Source organism: Diplotaxodon limnothrissa, linkage group LG18 (genome assembly GCF_057381915.1).
Source record: "Diplotaxodon limnothrissa isolate DT_005_m linkage group LG18, D_limnothrissa_male_GT1.1, whole genome shotgun sequence".
Lineage (NCBI taxonomy): Eukaryota > Metazoa > Chordata > Actinopteri > Cichliformes > Cichlidae > Diplotaxodon > Diplotaxodon limnothrissa.
In genome coordinates this window covers 21,629,076-21,642,094 of record NC_140613.1, presented here as the reverse complement: position 1 = coordinate 21,642,094, position 13,019 = coordinate 21,629,076, and the positions used below count along the sequence as shown (strand labels likewise).

General features: G+C 39.4%; 1 protein-coding gene across 1 annotated transcript; it reads left to right on the top strand.

Moving 5' to 3' along the window:
- The first annotated feature begins 1,867 nt into the window (after positions 1-1,867).
- Positions 1,868-12,357, top strand: LOC146613549 (mitochondrial coenzyme A transporter SLC25A42). The gene is made up of 8 exons (XM_085377958.1): positions 1,868-2,232; positions 4,518-4,684; positions 5,535-5,646; positions 5,952-5,977; positions 6,139-6,305; positions 6,404-6,520; positions 7,083-7,234; positions 7,348-12,357. Exons 2-8 carry the CDS (start codon positions 4,604-4,606, stop codon positions 7,671-7,673), a joined length of 981 nt encoding a protein of 326 aa, XP_085234084.1. The 5' UTR covers positions 1,868-2,232; positions 4,518-4,603; the 3' UTR covers positions 7,674-12,357.
- Positions 12,358-13,019: the final 662 nt, after the last annotated feature.

Genomic DNA, 13,019 nt, shown 5'->3' with positions numbered 1-13,019 from the left:
AAGTGGAGCACAGCACCACTGCAGAAGGTTCGCAAGGAATGTTCAACACACCTTGCAGGGATGGGGTGGGGGTTTAATAGCAGACATTCAGTCCCGCCCACTGTGATTTCATTTCCCGGCAGAGGTTTAGGTGAGGCTTAACCATCAATTGCCATTGCATGCAGCCACATGATGAAGGAGAGACGCTGGTGATGTCAGTCTTCCTTCCATATTCGTATGAAAAAATAAAATAGCTTGTTAGTTAGCCACTTAACCACTAAAGTACAACAATCAATAGCCATAGACAGTATAAAAGATGGCTGTCGCTACCGTGATGTCACTCAGTGATTTGTGAAGCCCTGTTTTGATGCCTCAAGCTGAGAGTTTTTGCCATCACCATCTTGATGTTTTGAAATCAGACGTGATGAGTGAGGGAGGGAACTGTGACAGCACGTGCTTACTGGCAATCAATCACAGTTGTTTAGCTAATGAGATTATCTTGAATAATCTTCGTTTCTGACACTTAAGATGACCAAAATTTACAAAATAGACTGAGTTTTTATTCAGTATGTCCTAAAATATGTGACAGAGCCCATAAAATCATCAGTTTATGGTTTACAAAAGTCAAGATTGTTGTTCTTTTTCCCTTTTCGACTTCTATAGGACTATGGGATAGTATTTTTGTAGGCACAGATGATGCCTTATGGTGTCCATTAAAATTAATCCAGGTTTAAGATACCATGTTTGATACTTTGTTAGTAGTACTGATAGCCAGTAGCCTAGCTAGCTGAAGTAAGACAAAAAACATTTGAAAGCATATGAAGAAAAGCTTTCAGCTTTAGTTTCACATCTGGTTGAAAACATGTGGTCATTAAATGCATGAAGAGGGACAAAGAAGGGTGTGCTTTAGGGTGTGGCAGGCTTGTAAATGAGAAAGTGCCCTGACCCTTGTTATCTCGGTGAGTCCACCCCTCTCTTGTCTTGTCAGGTTTGAAAATACAAAGATAGTGAGACTCGAGGCTTCAAGATGATTTTTTTTAACCAGCAATTTAATTTGCTGTATTTCAACAAAAAGTTACAACAACCTGTGGCCCTAGGGTTTTCTTTGAGGTCTGTAAACACAGCAGATGTAAATGGGTTTAATCTTACCCACAATCTATCCCTGTTTTAGTGGTAGCCCAGCTAAAATCTGCCCACATTTCACATTTGAACCAACAACATTGGCCCTGTTCTACTTGCCACAAACACTTAAATATGTCTCCCTGAGTGCAATTTTGGCTAAAATGTAATCCTGTCATGTTTATATCTAACATATAAACATAGTAGAAGCAAATACTCTCTTAGTGAGGCATATTTGCACAGTACATTTGCTGAAAAGCATTTCAGCCAGTGTGAATCAACACACGACCAGTCACGATGCTTTTGCAAGAATCGAAAGTGTTTTCCAGTATAAAAAAGTACAAAAAGGCCTTTGTAGTGCTGTTGTATGCGTTTTTATTATTTATGTAAAACTTTTTTTTTTAAGTGTTTTTGTAAAATGTTGTATGAGTGCATTTGCTGCTATGCAACTGCTCTGTAAGTGGTGACTTATTTCCTGTGTTGGCAGGGCCAAATTGTACATGTTTTGAATGCCTTACACATGCTTTACTTTTAGTTTGTAAATTTGTCATTAAAGTTTAACACAGTATGATATCATCTTCTGTTATCTAGCTGTGTGTGATAGTAACAGACCCTGTATCTCTAGCAAGAAACTGCAGGAGGCCCACTGCCTGCTAAGTGGCTCTCCTACTCACGCCCCTCTAACTGACCTATCCAAGCGTGCCGCACCTCACTGAGACTTCATTTCCCACAATGCACCTGCGCTCGTCCTTGTCAAACCTCACTGTGGTCATTGCGAACCGCCTCGCCTGGCTGACAGGAGTAGTAACGGCAGAGCCCACAATGGAGGAAGCCTGTCACTTAGAGTCACTGCAGCTCTAGAGCATGTGAGAAACGTATTTTAAAAGGCACCTTCAACATTAGGACACATTTCCAGTCAAGACATTAGCTCATGGTTAACATTTGCAGTACGCTGTTACCGAGAAAATAGACGCGAATTAAACGGCGGGCTAACGGCTAGCTTACCTTACTTAACCTGGTATTTGGCTAACTTAGAAATAACTCCTGAAGAAACTGCTAACGGCTGGAAATAACGCGCCAGTAGAGGGGATATCAAAACGTGACAGCTCTTGATGCCGGTGTCGGCTTTATAAGGTAAGCAATGTGTTTGTGTAAGCAGTGACAGGTCGCTGCTTCAGAGGGTGGCTGTGTTTTGTTTGCGGGCATGTGTCGACAGGTTTGGAGCAGCGGGCAGAAACAGAAAGGCGAGGCATGGTGATCGTTTAATGAATAAGTGTCCACTTCTACTGCAGTAATGTTGACTTGTAACCATGCTTTGGTTTACAGTTTAATAAATGCCGAGGCAAATGGCAACATATGGGACACGGCGCTGTTACAAGACTGATGTATTAAGGAGGCAGGCAACATGAGCAGCTCATGATGTTGATGATCCACTTCTCTCCAGCAACACTACACTCTTACATTTGCTGATTATTCAGATAATCCGCAGATAATTGTGATGCCTTTTGAGTATTTATGCTTATGTATTTTCTGTTTCCCACAGCTAGCATGTGGTCATATTTTGCTCTCAACTTTTTCCACTTAGACTTCCAATAATTTTCATGGACTTATTCTTGATAAATACAGCACAAAATTAAACCCACGCTTTACCCATAAGTATTAAGTTGCCTTTTTTGACTCCCTTATTCTTGATAATACACTTTCTATAAAATCTCCACTGCTGCATGTGTATAGCATGGGAATGCTGTCCTGTATTACAGAGTAATGAAGCCTAAGGCACACAAATTAGACATAGCAGGACAGAAACAAGTGAGGAATAAGGAACTGTAAGATGATATGCATGGGGAAAGAAGCTTTAGGGAGGGGTGTGAGATGGCCTGAGATTTGGGATGGTGGCTGCTGTGAAAAGGTGGGTACAAGGCCTGTTGCACTGCTGCCAGTATTTGCTGCCTCTGACCCAACTTTTGAGCCAACCCTCCGTTTACAGTTTCACTGTTGTCTCTCGCCAGCCTCTCACTGCTTCTTCTTGAACTCTGGTGTTTCTAAGGGCTGTTTTGTTAATGTTTTAACAAATATTCAGCATCCACAAATCCTGTACTGAGCCTGTATGTATATCAAAAACTAAGTGACCCATATTCTCTGTAATAATATAAATCTGAAAGGGCAGATCATCACTTAATCATACCAGTGCCAGTATTAGTTTGTTGGCAAAACTGTAAACAAGAAAAACTTTTAGGGCAAGTCAGCTGTTCATCATGCTTGAAGAATTATACAGCAGAAAATGAATGTTACACAACAGATAAACATTAGTCATAGTCATAAGCAGATTTGATCTTATACTGATGAAGTATCCGTGTGTCCCATGATGACAAAAAACAAACAAAAAACACAAATAAGTAAAATTCTTCACATGAAAACCCAAAGAAAAAGAGTTGCTGATCATTTTCATTCTTTCTTCTGAATGTGTGAAACTTGTAGATCTTGTGTAGACTGGATGTGAATTACTAATTTGCATCTTGTTGTTGGTGTTCCTTCAGCTCAGGTTTAGATATTTGATAGCTTTGGACTTGATAAAGCAGAGTGGATGGGTTGAACATTACATGAATATGTGATCTATGTGGTGAAGTGATTAGTTCTTTAAAGCCATGCAAATACCTCTATTGTTAAAATCAGTGAGTTCACTCTAAATAATGTTTGTCTTCTAAAGGTCAACTTGTCTTTATCGATGAGATCTGGAGGATTGTCCTGAATGTTCAAAGTTGTGGTTACACTGCAAACTTGTTTCCAGCAAGGGAGAGGATTCAGGAGTGCTTGTGTCACTCAGACACCTTTCACCTACAAGTCCTCTGTCCTTCAGGAGTGATCTATTGTGCCTCCACTTAGCTGTAGTTTTCATGAGGGCAGGTGGTTCAGAGTAAGTGGGCTATTCTTGAGGTAGTTATTCACATCGGTGTGTATTGTATTTCTAGTTTATTGTGTACAGATAAACATCTTGTTTCTCAACTCATGTTGTAAGCATATAAGAAAGAGGGCGGTTAAGTAGAATAGATTTGAGACCAGACTTTGATTCTGTGGTACTTGTTATGATTCATTGAGGCCATAAATAATCATGCAGTCTAATTAGAGCACTGGTTATCAAACTGTGGCGGGTGGACAATCAGGTAAAAGGACATAAGAATATTTTAGAGAAAATAAACAAAGAGTGGATGACAGTGCTGACGTCATATTCTTTTTGTTCTGATTCATTAAAAGTTGTGTAATGTGGAGTATGAACATTTTTTTCTGAGGTGAGGCATACCAGGAAAAAGGGTTTTCAAACAACTTCCTTGCTGTAACAGGAAAATCTGTTTAAAAATACTTAGACTGACATGAAACTTAACTGTGTTTGTTTTTCCTCTTTTTTTCCTTCTTCCCTGTAGCTTCTAGCCTCCTGTACTCCCCACCAGCATCACCGCTGCCACCAGCGGTTCAATTCACGAGCGTGCTTGGTTCATAATCCTCGGGGATGGGGAGTGGAGTCCAGGAACAACGGGCATCACTCACACAGGGTGAAGTGCTCCCACTGGCTTCCTCCAGTCAGTCAGAGGTGAGCACATTTATACAGGATCAGGGTAATCATACAGCTCAGGTTTGTTAATAAATTTTTATTTAATTGTGACTAATTGTGTTTAGAGGAAAAAAAGTCATTATTGTGTTAATGTTGACATTCCAGGGGGTTGTACAATTATTTCTGGAGTCAGCCATTTTTGTCACCCCCAACGGATTCTGGCAGATAGCTGCCCCTTCCTGAGTCCAGTTCTGCCGGAGGTTTCTTCCTGTTAAAATGAAGTTTTTCCTTCACACTGTTACCAGGTTTTTGCAGTTAGGGGGTCGTTTAATTGTTGGGGTTTTATCTGCGTTATTGTAGGGACTTTATCTTACTAACTGAACTATTAAATTGAATAGTTAGACAGTTTAGCTAGATATATTTATTTGCATGCATGCATTTCTAAAATTGTGTATGTGTGTAATGGATATATAAATATGCCTTATGTTATCATACAGTTATGTTTAAATGGGTTTACTCACATGATTATTCATTCCCCCACAGTTGTCCCATCACTTCTGTGATTGCATCCTATCAAGTCATATGTTATTTGCAGAATATAGTGGCATTGTAACACTATTTTAGTACTGTACTGTGCACTAGAGACCCCTCATTCTGTTAGCTGAAAATGAAATTCATGAACTGAGCAGGTCTTTGGAGCTTCATGACCCCTCTGTTTCATTTAACCACATCTGCTTCTATTTGGGAGGTTTTGTTAGCTGGTTAGTTATTTGTCAACTGTTATCCTGATGTAACCCCTGCTTACTGATCAACACTATAGCAAACACAACAATTTGCAAATGTACAGTGTCTCTGTTTGAACCTAAAATGTGATTATTTGTCTTTGCAGGGGATGAAACAGACTCGGTCTGTTATCAACTCGCTCTTTTCGGGGGCTTTAGCAGGAGCTGTAGCCAAGACAGCTGTCGCCCCATTGGACAGAACTAAAATCATCTTCCAAGGCAAGCTGGCTGCTCTGCTAATTTACAACAGTGACCTGAATAAAGGACATATGTGATTACATCTTGTTGGGACTAGTGTGGAAATACCTAAAAAATCATATTATTGATATTACTTAAAAAGTGACTGGACTTGTGAGAAACACTGCAGATTTTTTAAAGAATCTCTATTTTTAACATCTTTGATTTTATTTTCTGTTTATGCCATTTGTATGTGTACAGCACTTTGTGAACCCTGGTTTATTTTAAAGTGCTGTACAAATAAGGGTGGTATGGTTTTTATATTGTTTATGTATTTTGTTTTTCAGTGTCTTCTGCAAGATTCTCTGCCAAGGTATGTTTGAGCATGCTTCCTATTTATAAGCGTTTTTTTTGTTGTTTGTTTGTTTTTTTAGTTTTTATTTAGCAGAAATAAAACTGGGTACACATATTTGTGCATCATGTTAATTTCGTGTTAATGTGAGCAAGTATATCTTTGTGCACACTGAATTAAAGGAAGCTTACAGGTTGATCTACCGCACCTACCTGATGGAGGGCTTCTTCAGTTTGTGGAGGGGAAACTCTGCCACCATGGTGCGAGTCATCCCGTACGCTGCCATCCAGTTTTGCGCACACGAGCAGTACAAGGGCCTGCTGGGAGGCTACTATGGCTTTCAGGGAAAGTACGTATTTGTGTTTTGCTTGTTTATGAAATGTTTTCTTATGTAAAGACATAAAAGGGCTGAAGTGCTGACGGGTTTTTTCCTTTTTTTGGTTGCAGTGCCCTACCTCCAGTCCCAAGGTTGCTGGCTGGGTCCATGGCTGGTACCACTGCCGCCATGATGACATATCCTCTTGATATGGTGCGTGCGAGGATGGCTGTAACGCCAAAGGAAATGTAAGCCAACTTTGAAGTTATTATAAATTGTCTTCTGGGCATAGTTGGGGAGTTTGTTAATAGCATCAGCAAAACAATCCAAGGGTCATGAAACATGGTTAATGTTTAGGGTAGTTATACATACACTCACTTTGCCACTACATTAGGTACACCTTGCTTGTACTGGGCTAGACCTCCTTTTGTCTTCAGAGCTGTGTAATTGTGTTTTAAATCAATTTCTTGAGTCATTTATAGATTTTTATGTGTCACTATGTCACTTTAGACAAATTCATCACTAAAAACCTGAAATGTTGTTCATTTGTTTTGAGAATAAACATAGTTGGTCGTGCAACCATAATGCAGAAGATATTACTACAGCACATTTTCACATCTTCACTGTATAGTCAGCTGGGGTATTGTGTGATCCTATTTAGCCTCTAATGGACTTTAACTGCACACTTGTGCAGACTGAGTCAACTTCTATGATCTAAGATGTAAAGTACAATTTTTTTTCTTTTCTTCTGAATTTCTCATCCATCTTTTACTAAAACACATTTATATTTTTAATATTTTTCTGTTTTAGGTACAGTAACATTCTGCATGTGTTTGTGCGGATCTCTCGAGAAGAGGGCATGAAAACACTGTATCGAGGCTTTACTCCCACCATACTGGGTGTTGCCCCCTATGCTGGCCTCAGCTTCTTTACCTATGAGACACTGAAGAAGTTGCATGCAGGTATTCAACAGCCACATGTTTATCTGTATTGATCTAGCCCTGTTCCTTTCCTTCTGTGCACAGCTGCTGTTCATGTACAGTACTTAAACCTCACACGTTTCTCTTCCACGCAGAGCACAGCGGCCGCCAGCAGCCCTACTCATACGAACGCCTGGCTTTTGGAGCCTGTGCAGGTCTCATCGGCCAGTCTGCGTCTTACCCTCTGGATGTAGTACGGCGGCGGATGCAGACTGCGGGTGTCACAGGTCACACGTACCGCACCATCCTGGGGACCATGAGGGAGATTGTGTCCGAGGAAGGGGTTATCCGCGGACTCTACAAAGGTCTCAGTATGAACTGGGTTAAAGGACCTATTGCAGTGGGGATTAGCTTCACCACCTTTGACCTCACTCAGATTCTCTTGAAGAAGCTTCATCAAATGGGTTATACTTCTCCATAATAATGACAAAGAGAGTTGAAAATGGGGGTAGAGGGTTGAGTAGATCCCTGTAAGCCCACTCTGGTGAGACAGAAGAGGAAGCAAGAGTGAAAAATGGGTATTGCTGGTTAAAAGCAAATAGCACAGTGGCTCAGGATGCGTGGGTAATAAAAATTTATTCTCTCGCTTTGTCTGTGTGTAACAGAGGTAAGTTGGATAGTACGCCTTGTTATCATGTACATCTAAGTGCAATATCATCAATACGTTTGTGTGTACACATGAATTGTAATGTTCCTACCCTCTCAGTACATTTGTAATCCAGAGAGTTAAAAGGTACACACACACAGCTGCCATGTGTATCATTTTAAATCTTTTACTTTCCAGTGCAATGCTGGTTTCCACTCATTTCCCATGAGTTTTAAAAAATGCATTCATTTAATAAGAGTAAGATATGCCTTTGTTGAGATTTGTTTTGAGGAAATTTATTTTAAGAAAATGTACCAAAGGTTATGACGTTAGTTAATGCAAATTATATGCCATAAATGGTGTTGTAGTATGTTTAAGTGTGATAGCAGCTTTGTAACTGCTATCAAATGGTTTGATTTAGTTTGAGCTGAAATATTAAAAGCTCACAGTCTAGTGTTTTTTTCAGTGGCACTCCTGAAGATTGAATTCACAGTTTTATTAGTTGTTTAGTTGTGTTTTATGGTGGTGCCAACAAAAAAGAATTACCAGTGCCCATAGTGTTTTTTAGAAAGTTTTCATCACATATCGATTGTTTTTCACTTTAATCATGTCATAGGCTTTAGATTCATATCTGAAGTATAAATACAGATACTACAGTTACTCCAGCTAAACTATTGGGGCCTTTTCACTGCTGGAACCACTTCCCCTAAGAACTAGGAACATTTGGGAGGCTGTTTTGGATGTTTTTTTTTTCTTTCTAATAAGCTCTGAAACATCAATGGAAAAGAGAGTATTGTAGAAACACAGACAAGTAACAATATGAAGGAACCTTGTAGTTCTTTGGGAAAAAGTTCCTGGGACTCCAGCGTCTCAGTTTTAGTGGAAATATGCTTATTGGTTCTCAGCCCTAAGTAACGCACATCAAGTAGTTAGGTCATCCCCCAAATGTGAGATGTTACACACTGATATTTAGAAAGAACAGCTAAACATGTACACAGCCCTCTTTGTGACGTTTACAGTGTCTCATTGTTGCTGACACAGTCTGAGAGGTGTTGCTTTTACATATGTCATTTATCTGTGGTGGTGTTTTTAAAAAGTACAGTATATCAAGAGGCATTTTTATATCTTCACCCTCATATGTGTCGCTGATGTTGGACACACACAAAGTACACACATTACACAAATGTGTCTTCCATTTGCTGCCAGCGTGACAGCTGTGCAGTCTGTCTCTTCGCTGCCATTCCCGGCTGCTTTGTTTTTGAAAACATGACTTGACACTAGACTGTGACATGTCACTGGAATGACTTTAAATCTCCTGGTTAGGGAGGAGGACTCAGTGTAGAGCTTTTAGCAGTATTTGCTAACTTGACTGGAAATATGCAAACACATAGTGAAGAGATCATTTGAGTTCTGTTACAAAGATAATTTAGTTCTCAGTATTGTACTTTACCTCAGCACACAATCACGTGTTTTTCTAATCGTCACATATCAATTAGAAGTGTTAATGTAGAGTTGTGGCAGCAGATGGGACTTGGAGCTTGTTTGAATGATGCAGATGAACATTTTGACAGTACTGATGCAGGCTCATAGAAACTGAGCAGTGTCAATAGTTTCTATACTTGGACCTTACATACCAAGGCAGAACGGCTGAGCTGGGTGAGCAGATGAGTAGAGCCAAGCGGAGCAGAGGGCATGAGGTGTCATCTGTAACAGGAATAAGAAGCAAGGCTTGTGACTGAAACTCAGCAGTGAATTTGAAAGATTTATATTTTTAAATATGTACAATTGTTTAATTGATGGGCAGCACGGTGGTTAGCACTGTTGCCGCACAGCAAGAAGGTCCTGAGTTCAATTCCACCATCAGGCCTGGGGTCTTTCTGTGTGGAGTTTGCATGTTCTCCCCGTGTTTGCGTGGGTTCCCTCCGGGTTCCAGCTTCCTCCCACCGTCCAAAGACATGCAGCTTGTGGGGATAGGTTAATTGGATAATCCAAATTACCACTAGGTGTGAATGTGCGAGTGAATGTGAGTGCGAATGGTTGTCTGTCCCTGTGTGTTGGCCCTGCGACAGACTGGCGACCTGTCCAGGGTATACCCCGCCTTGCGCCCTATGACAGCTGGGATAGGCTCCAGCGCCCCCCGCGACCCTGAAAAGGATAAGCGGAAGCGAATGGATGGATGGATGTTTAATTGATGATTAAAAAATGGGAAGATTAATCACCAAAACGAGAAAACCTAATCTGACTGATGACAGTGCCCAAAGTAATATTCTGATCTTAGACCAGCAGATAACCTCACCAAATAATAATTAACAACATGAGAAATACTAATAGTTTAGAAAATAGCTTTTGAGATTTGGAAAATGTTTCAGTTTATTAAAATGCAATCACTTAATTTTTTTTTTAAATCTACTTGTTGGTTTATCCAGGGACAGATTCACTGCTAAAGCATAATGATAATTGTTCCATTGTTAGTGCCTACAAGACATCAGCGTACTCAGTGTGATATAGGTATTATTCTTTTTGGATAGTTTTAAACATGTTTTTCCAAAATAAAAGTAAAAGTAATGAGCACAGCTGGGATTGAAACCACAAACTTCTTTTTAAATAAATAAACACGTCAGAGGTGAAGTCTAAGTAAAGTAAGATCCACTTCTTCTTTTTTTTCTATTTTCCCATTTTGTGCAGATTTGTAATGCACGTCGTGATGTGATTACTGAATTTAGTACAGTAACTCGTTACATTACTGTGTTGCTGAACAATGTAACACACTGACAAATAGCTAAGCATAACAAATGTTAATGAAATCTGTTTATGTTTTTTATGTCTGAAAGAAAAAGAAAATATCAGCCTATATATCAAATTTTTAAATCAACAAATATCGGCATCGCTCTTAAAAATATCTGGGAGGGGAGGTTTTACAGGGAGTTTTACAATCCCTACACTCCTGTATCCTGCCTTCTCTGGAAATCATTTTCTCATTTTCTTTGTCTGCTCGTGGAAATTGTTTGTTGGAATTAATGTAGCGTTCAGGTGATCTCCTGAACATAACACAATATTTTGACTTTAGTTGACCTCTGTAAATGAGGAAGATTTGTGACATACAGCATCTCCAGTCCATATATCTGCTCCATCAGCTGTGGGCAGATGCATGTAAAGTGTTTTAATATCAGTTGTCTTTACTCCTTGCCTTAGGTAGCAGAAGAAAAGCTTAGATCAATGAGAATTTGGTCTGTAATTAGCACATATGAAAGTGTGCTTGGTTAAAAGAATACATTAAGTCAGTGGTTCTTAACCTGGGTTCGATCGAACCCTAGGGGTTCGGTGAGTCGGTCTCAGGGGTTCGGCAGAGCCTCCACCATGACATGCACGGCTCATTTTGTGCACCAATAAAAACATATCTATGTCTTGAATTTGAAATTTTTTTTTTTTTCACTAAAGAGGGGTTCAGTGAATGCGCATATGAAACTGGTGGGGTTCGGTACCTCCAACAAGGTTAAGAACCACTGCATTAAGTGAAACCTGAACGAAGGGTATTTCCTCACTCTAAGTGCCTAGCAAAGGATAGTAATATTTTTACTACGACTGAGCTGCTTCTACTAACCTTTCTGGAGGTTTCTTCCATTTTCTAGCCTTGCTTCAGTCTGGATGTTCTCAGTAAGAAGAAGCAGATGCTCTGAAGTTTAGAAATTGTTAGTCCTCAGTGGCTTAATGTATTTCTTCAGGTTCAGTTTTGTATGTGAATTTTGTAAAGCTTAAACTGCCTTGGAGAGTAAATCACCATGAAAGGTGATTCTCAGTTCCCAGTTCATTCCAACACATTTAGGACTTATTTAAAGCCATGAAGGCAGAATTTAAAAAAAGCAAAGTTACTGGTTTGGTTTTGCCCCTTCTCCAACACGCCATACTCTGATTTAAATTGGAATAACCGTGATTGTTGCATTGTTATGATCTTTTCTCTGATCTACCAGCAGATGAGTATAACACGAAGAGCCTGTTTGATTTCCATTTCCAGACAATCATTGAATGCCAAAAAGTTGTGTTTTTTTGTTTTTTGTCTAACACAAAATGATCTTTAGATGGGAACACAACAGGCGTGTAACAAGAACAAATACTGACACACTACAACGACTTACTCTGGTGCGAGTGTTTTTTGTTTCCTCTTGTAAAATCAAATGTTAATTGTTTTAACCCGTACATGTAGACTTATAACTCTACTTTGTGTGTCACAGCCGATTATCTTGTGGTGTTTTTTGTTGTTGTTGTTTTTCCAGTTTGGGTGCAGATGTGACTCAACAGCTGGTTGTTAAATTCTAGTGATTTGTGCCAACTGAATGTCAACATAGCTACTGATAACCACAACCTGTGTCTGGCCTGTAGTGACGATGATGATGCGTCTGTACCATCAGAGTCTACAATGTTGATAACACATTGATTTGTGATCATTAGTTTTGGTTTAATGTCCCAGACTGATGTATTTTTGTGCTTGGAGTGTTGTTTGGATTGATATTAAAGAATTTTCCCCCTCAAACTGAGTTTTTTTGTTTTTTTTTGTTTTTTTTTAGGGGGATATTTAACATTTGCTGGTCAGCATGATGTCGGTGCAGAGTTATAAAAACCTAAACAGTGAATTGAAGAGCTATACCTGCTTATGAAAAGCTAATTTTGGTCTCAAACACGTGTGATGTGCAAACCTGATGAAAACGGACTCAAATCTAAACTATTTACATATTCATAGATTCTGGTCTCCTAACCTGTTAAGCTACTTGCATATTTAAATTTCTTACGAAACCAATGAATCACTTGAATCATTTGTATAATGATAAACTATAAGTATAATCTGACCTTCATATTCTTGAGTGTAACCAGTGGTTTTTACCTGTTGTATTTACATTCATGATTCACGAAGGTGTCTCATGATTGGATGTTGTTGTTTTTCCTTAACATTCAATAATTCTGTCTTCATGCACTTTAGTTGTCTTCCCTGGTCTTTGGGGCACTTTGGTGTTGATGAGCTGATGAGTGCATTTCTTCTTTTTTCAGCACAAACCAGGTTAATGATTTGGTTGATCCTACATTTTTTACTGTCTCTCGGATAGACTTAAGTTTTTAGCCTAATGATGACCTTCACTTGCACTGCCATCTCATTAGGGTTAGACTTACTTATAGTTACAGTAAAAACAT

Coding starts and splice junctions, on each gene's coding strand:
- LOC146613549 (XM_085377958.1), top strand. CDS start 4,604: ATGGGGAGTGGAGTCCAGGAACAACGGGCATCACTCACACAGGGTGAA. Junction 5,978..6,138: donor CTGCAAGATTCTCTGCCAAG/GTATGTTTGAGC, acceptor ACTGAATTAAAG/GAAGCTTACAGGTTGATCTA. Junction 6,521..7,082: donor GCTGTAACGCCAAAGGAAAT/GTAAGCCAACTT, acceptor TTTCTGTTTTAG/GTACAGTAACATTCTGCATG.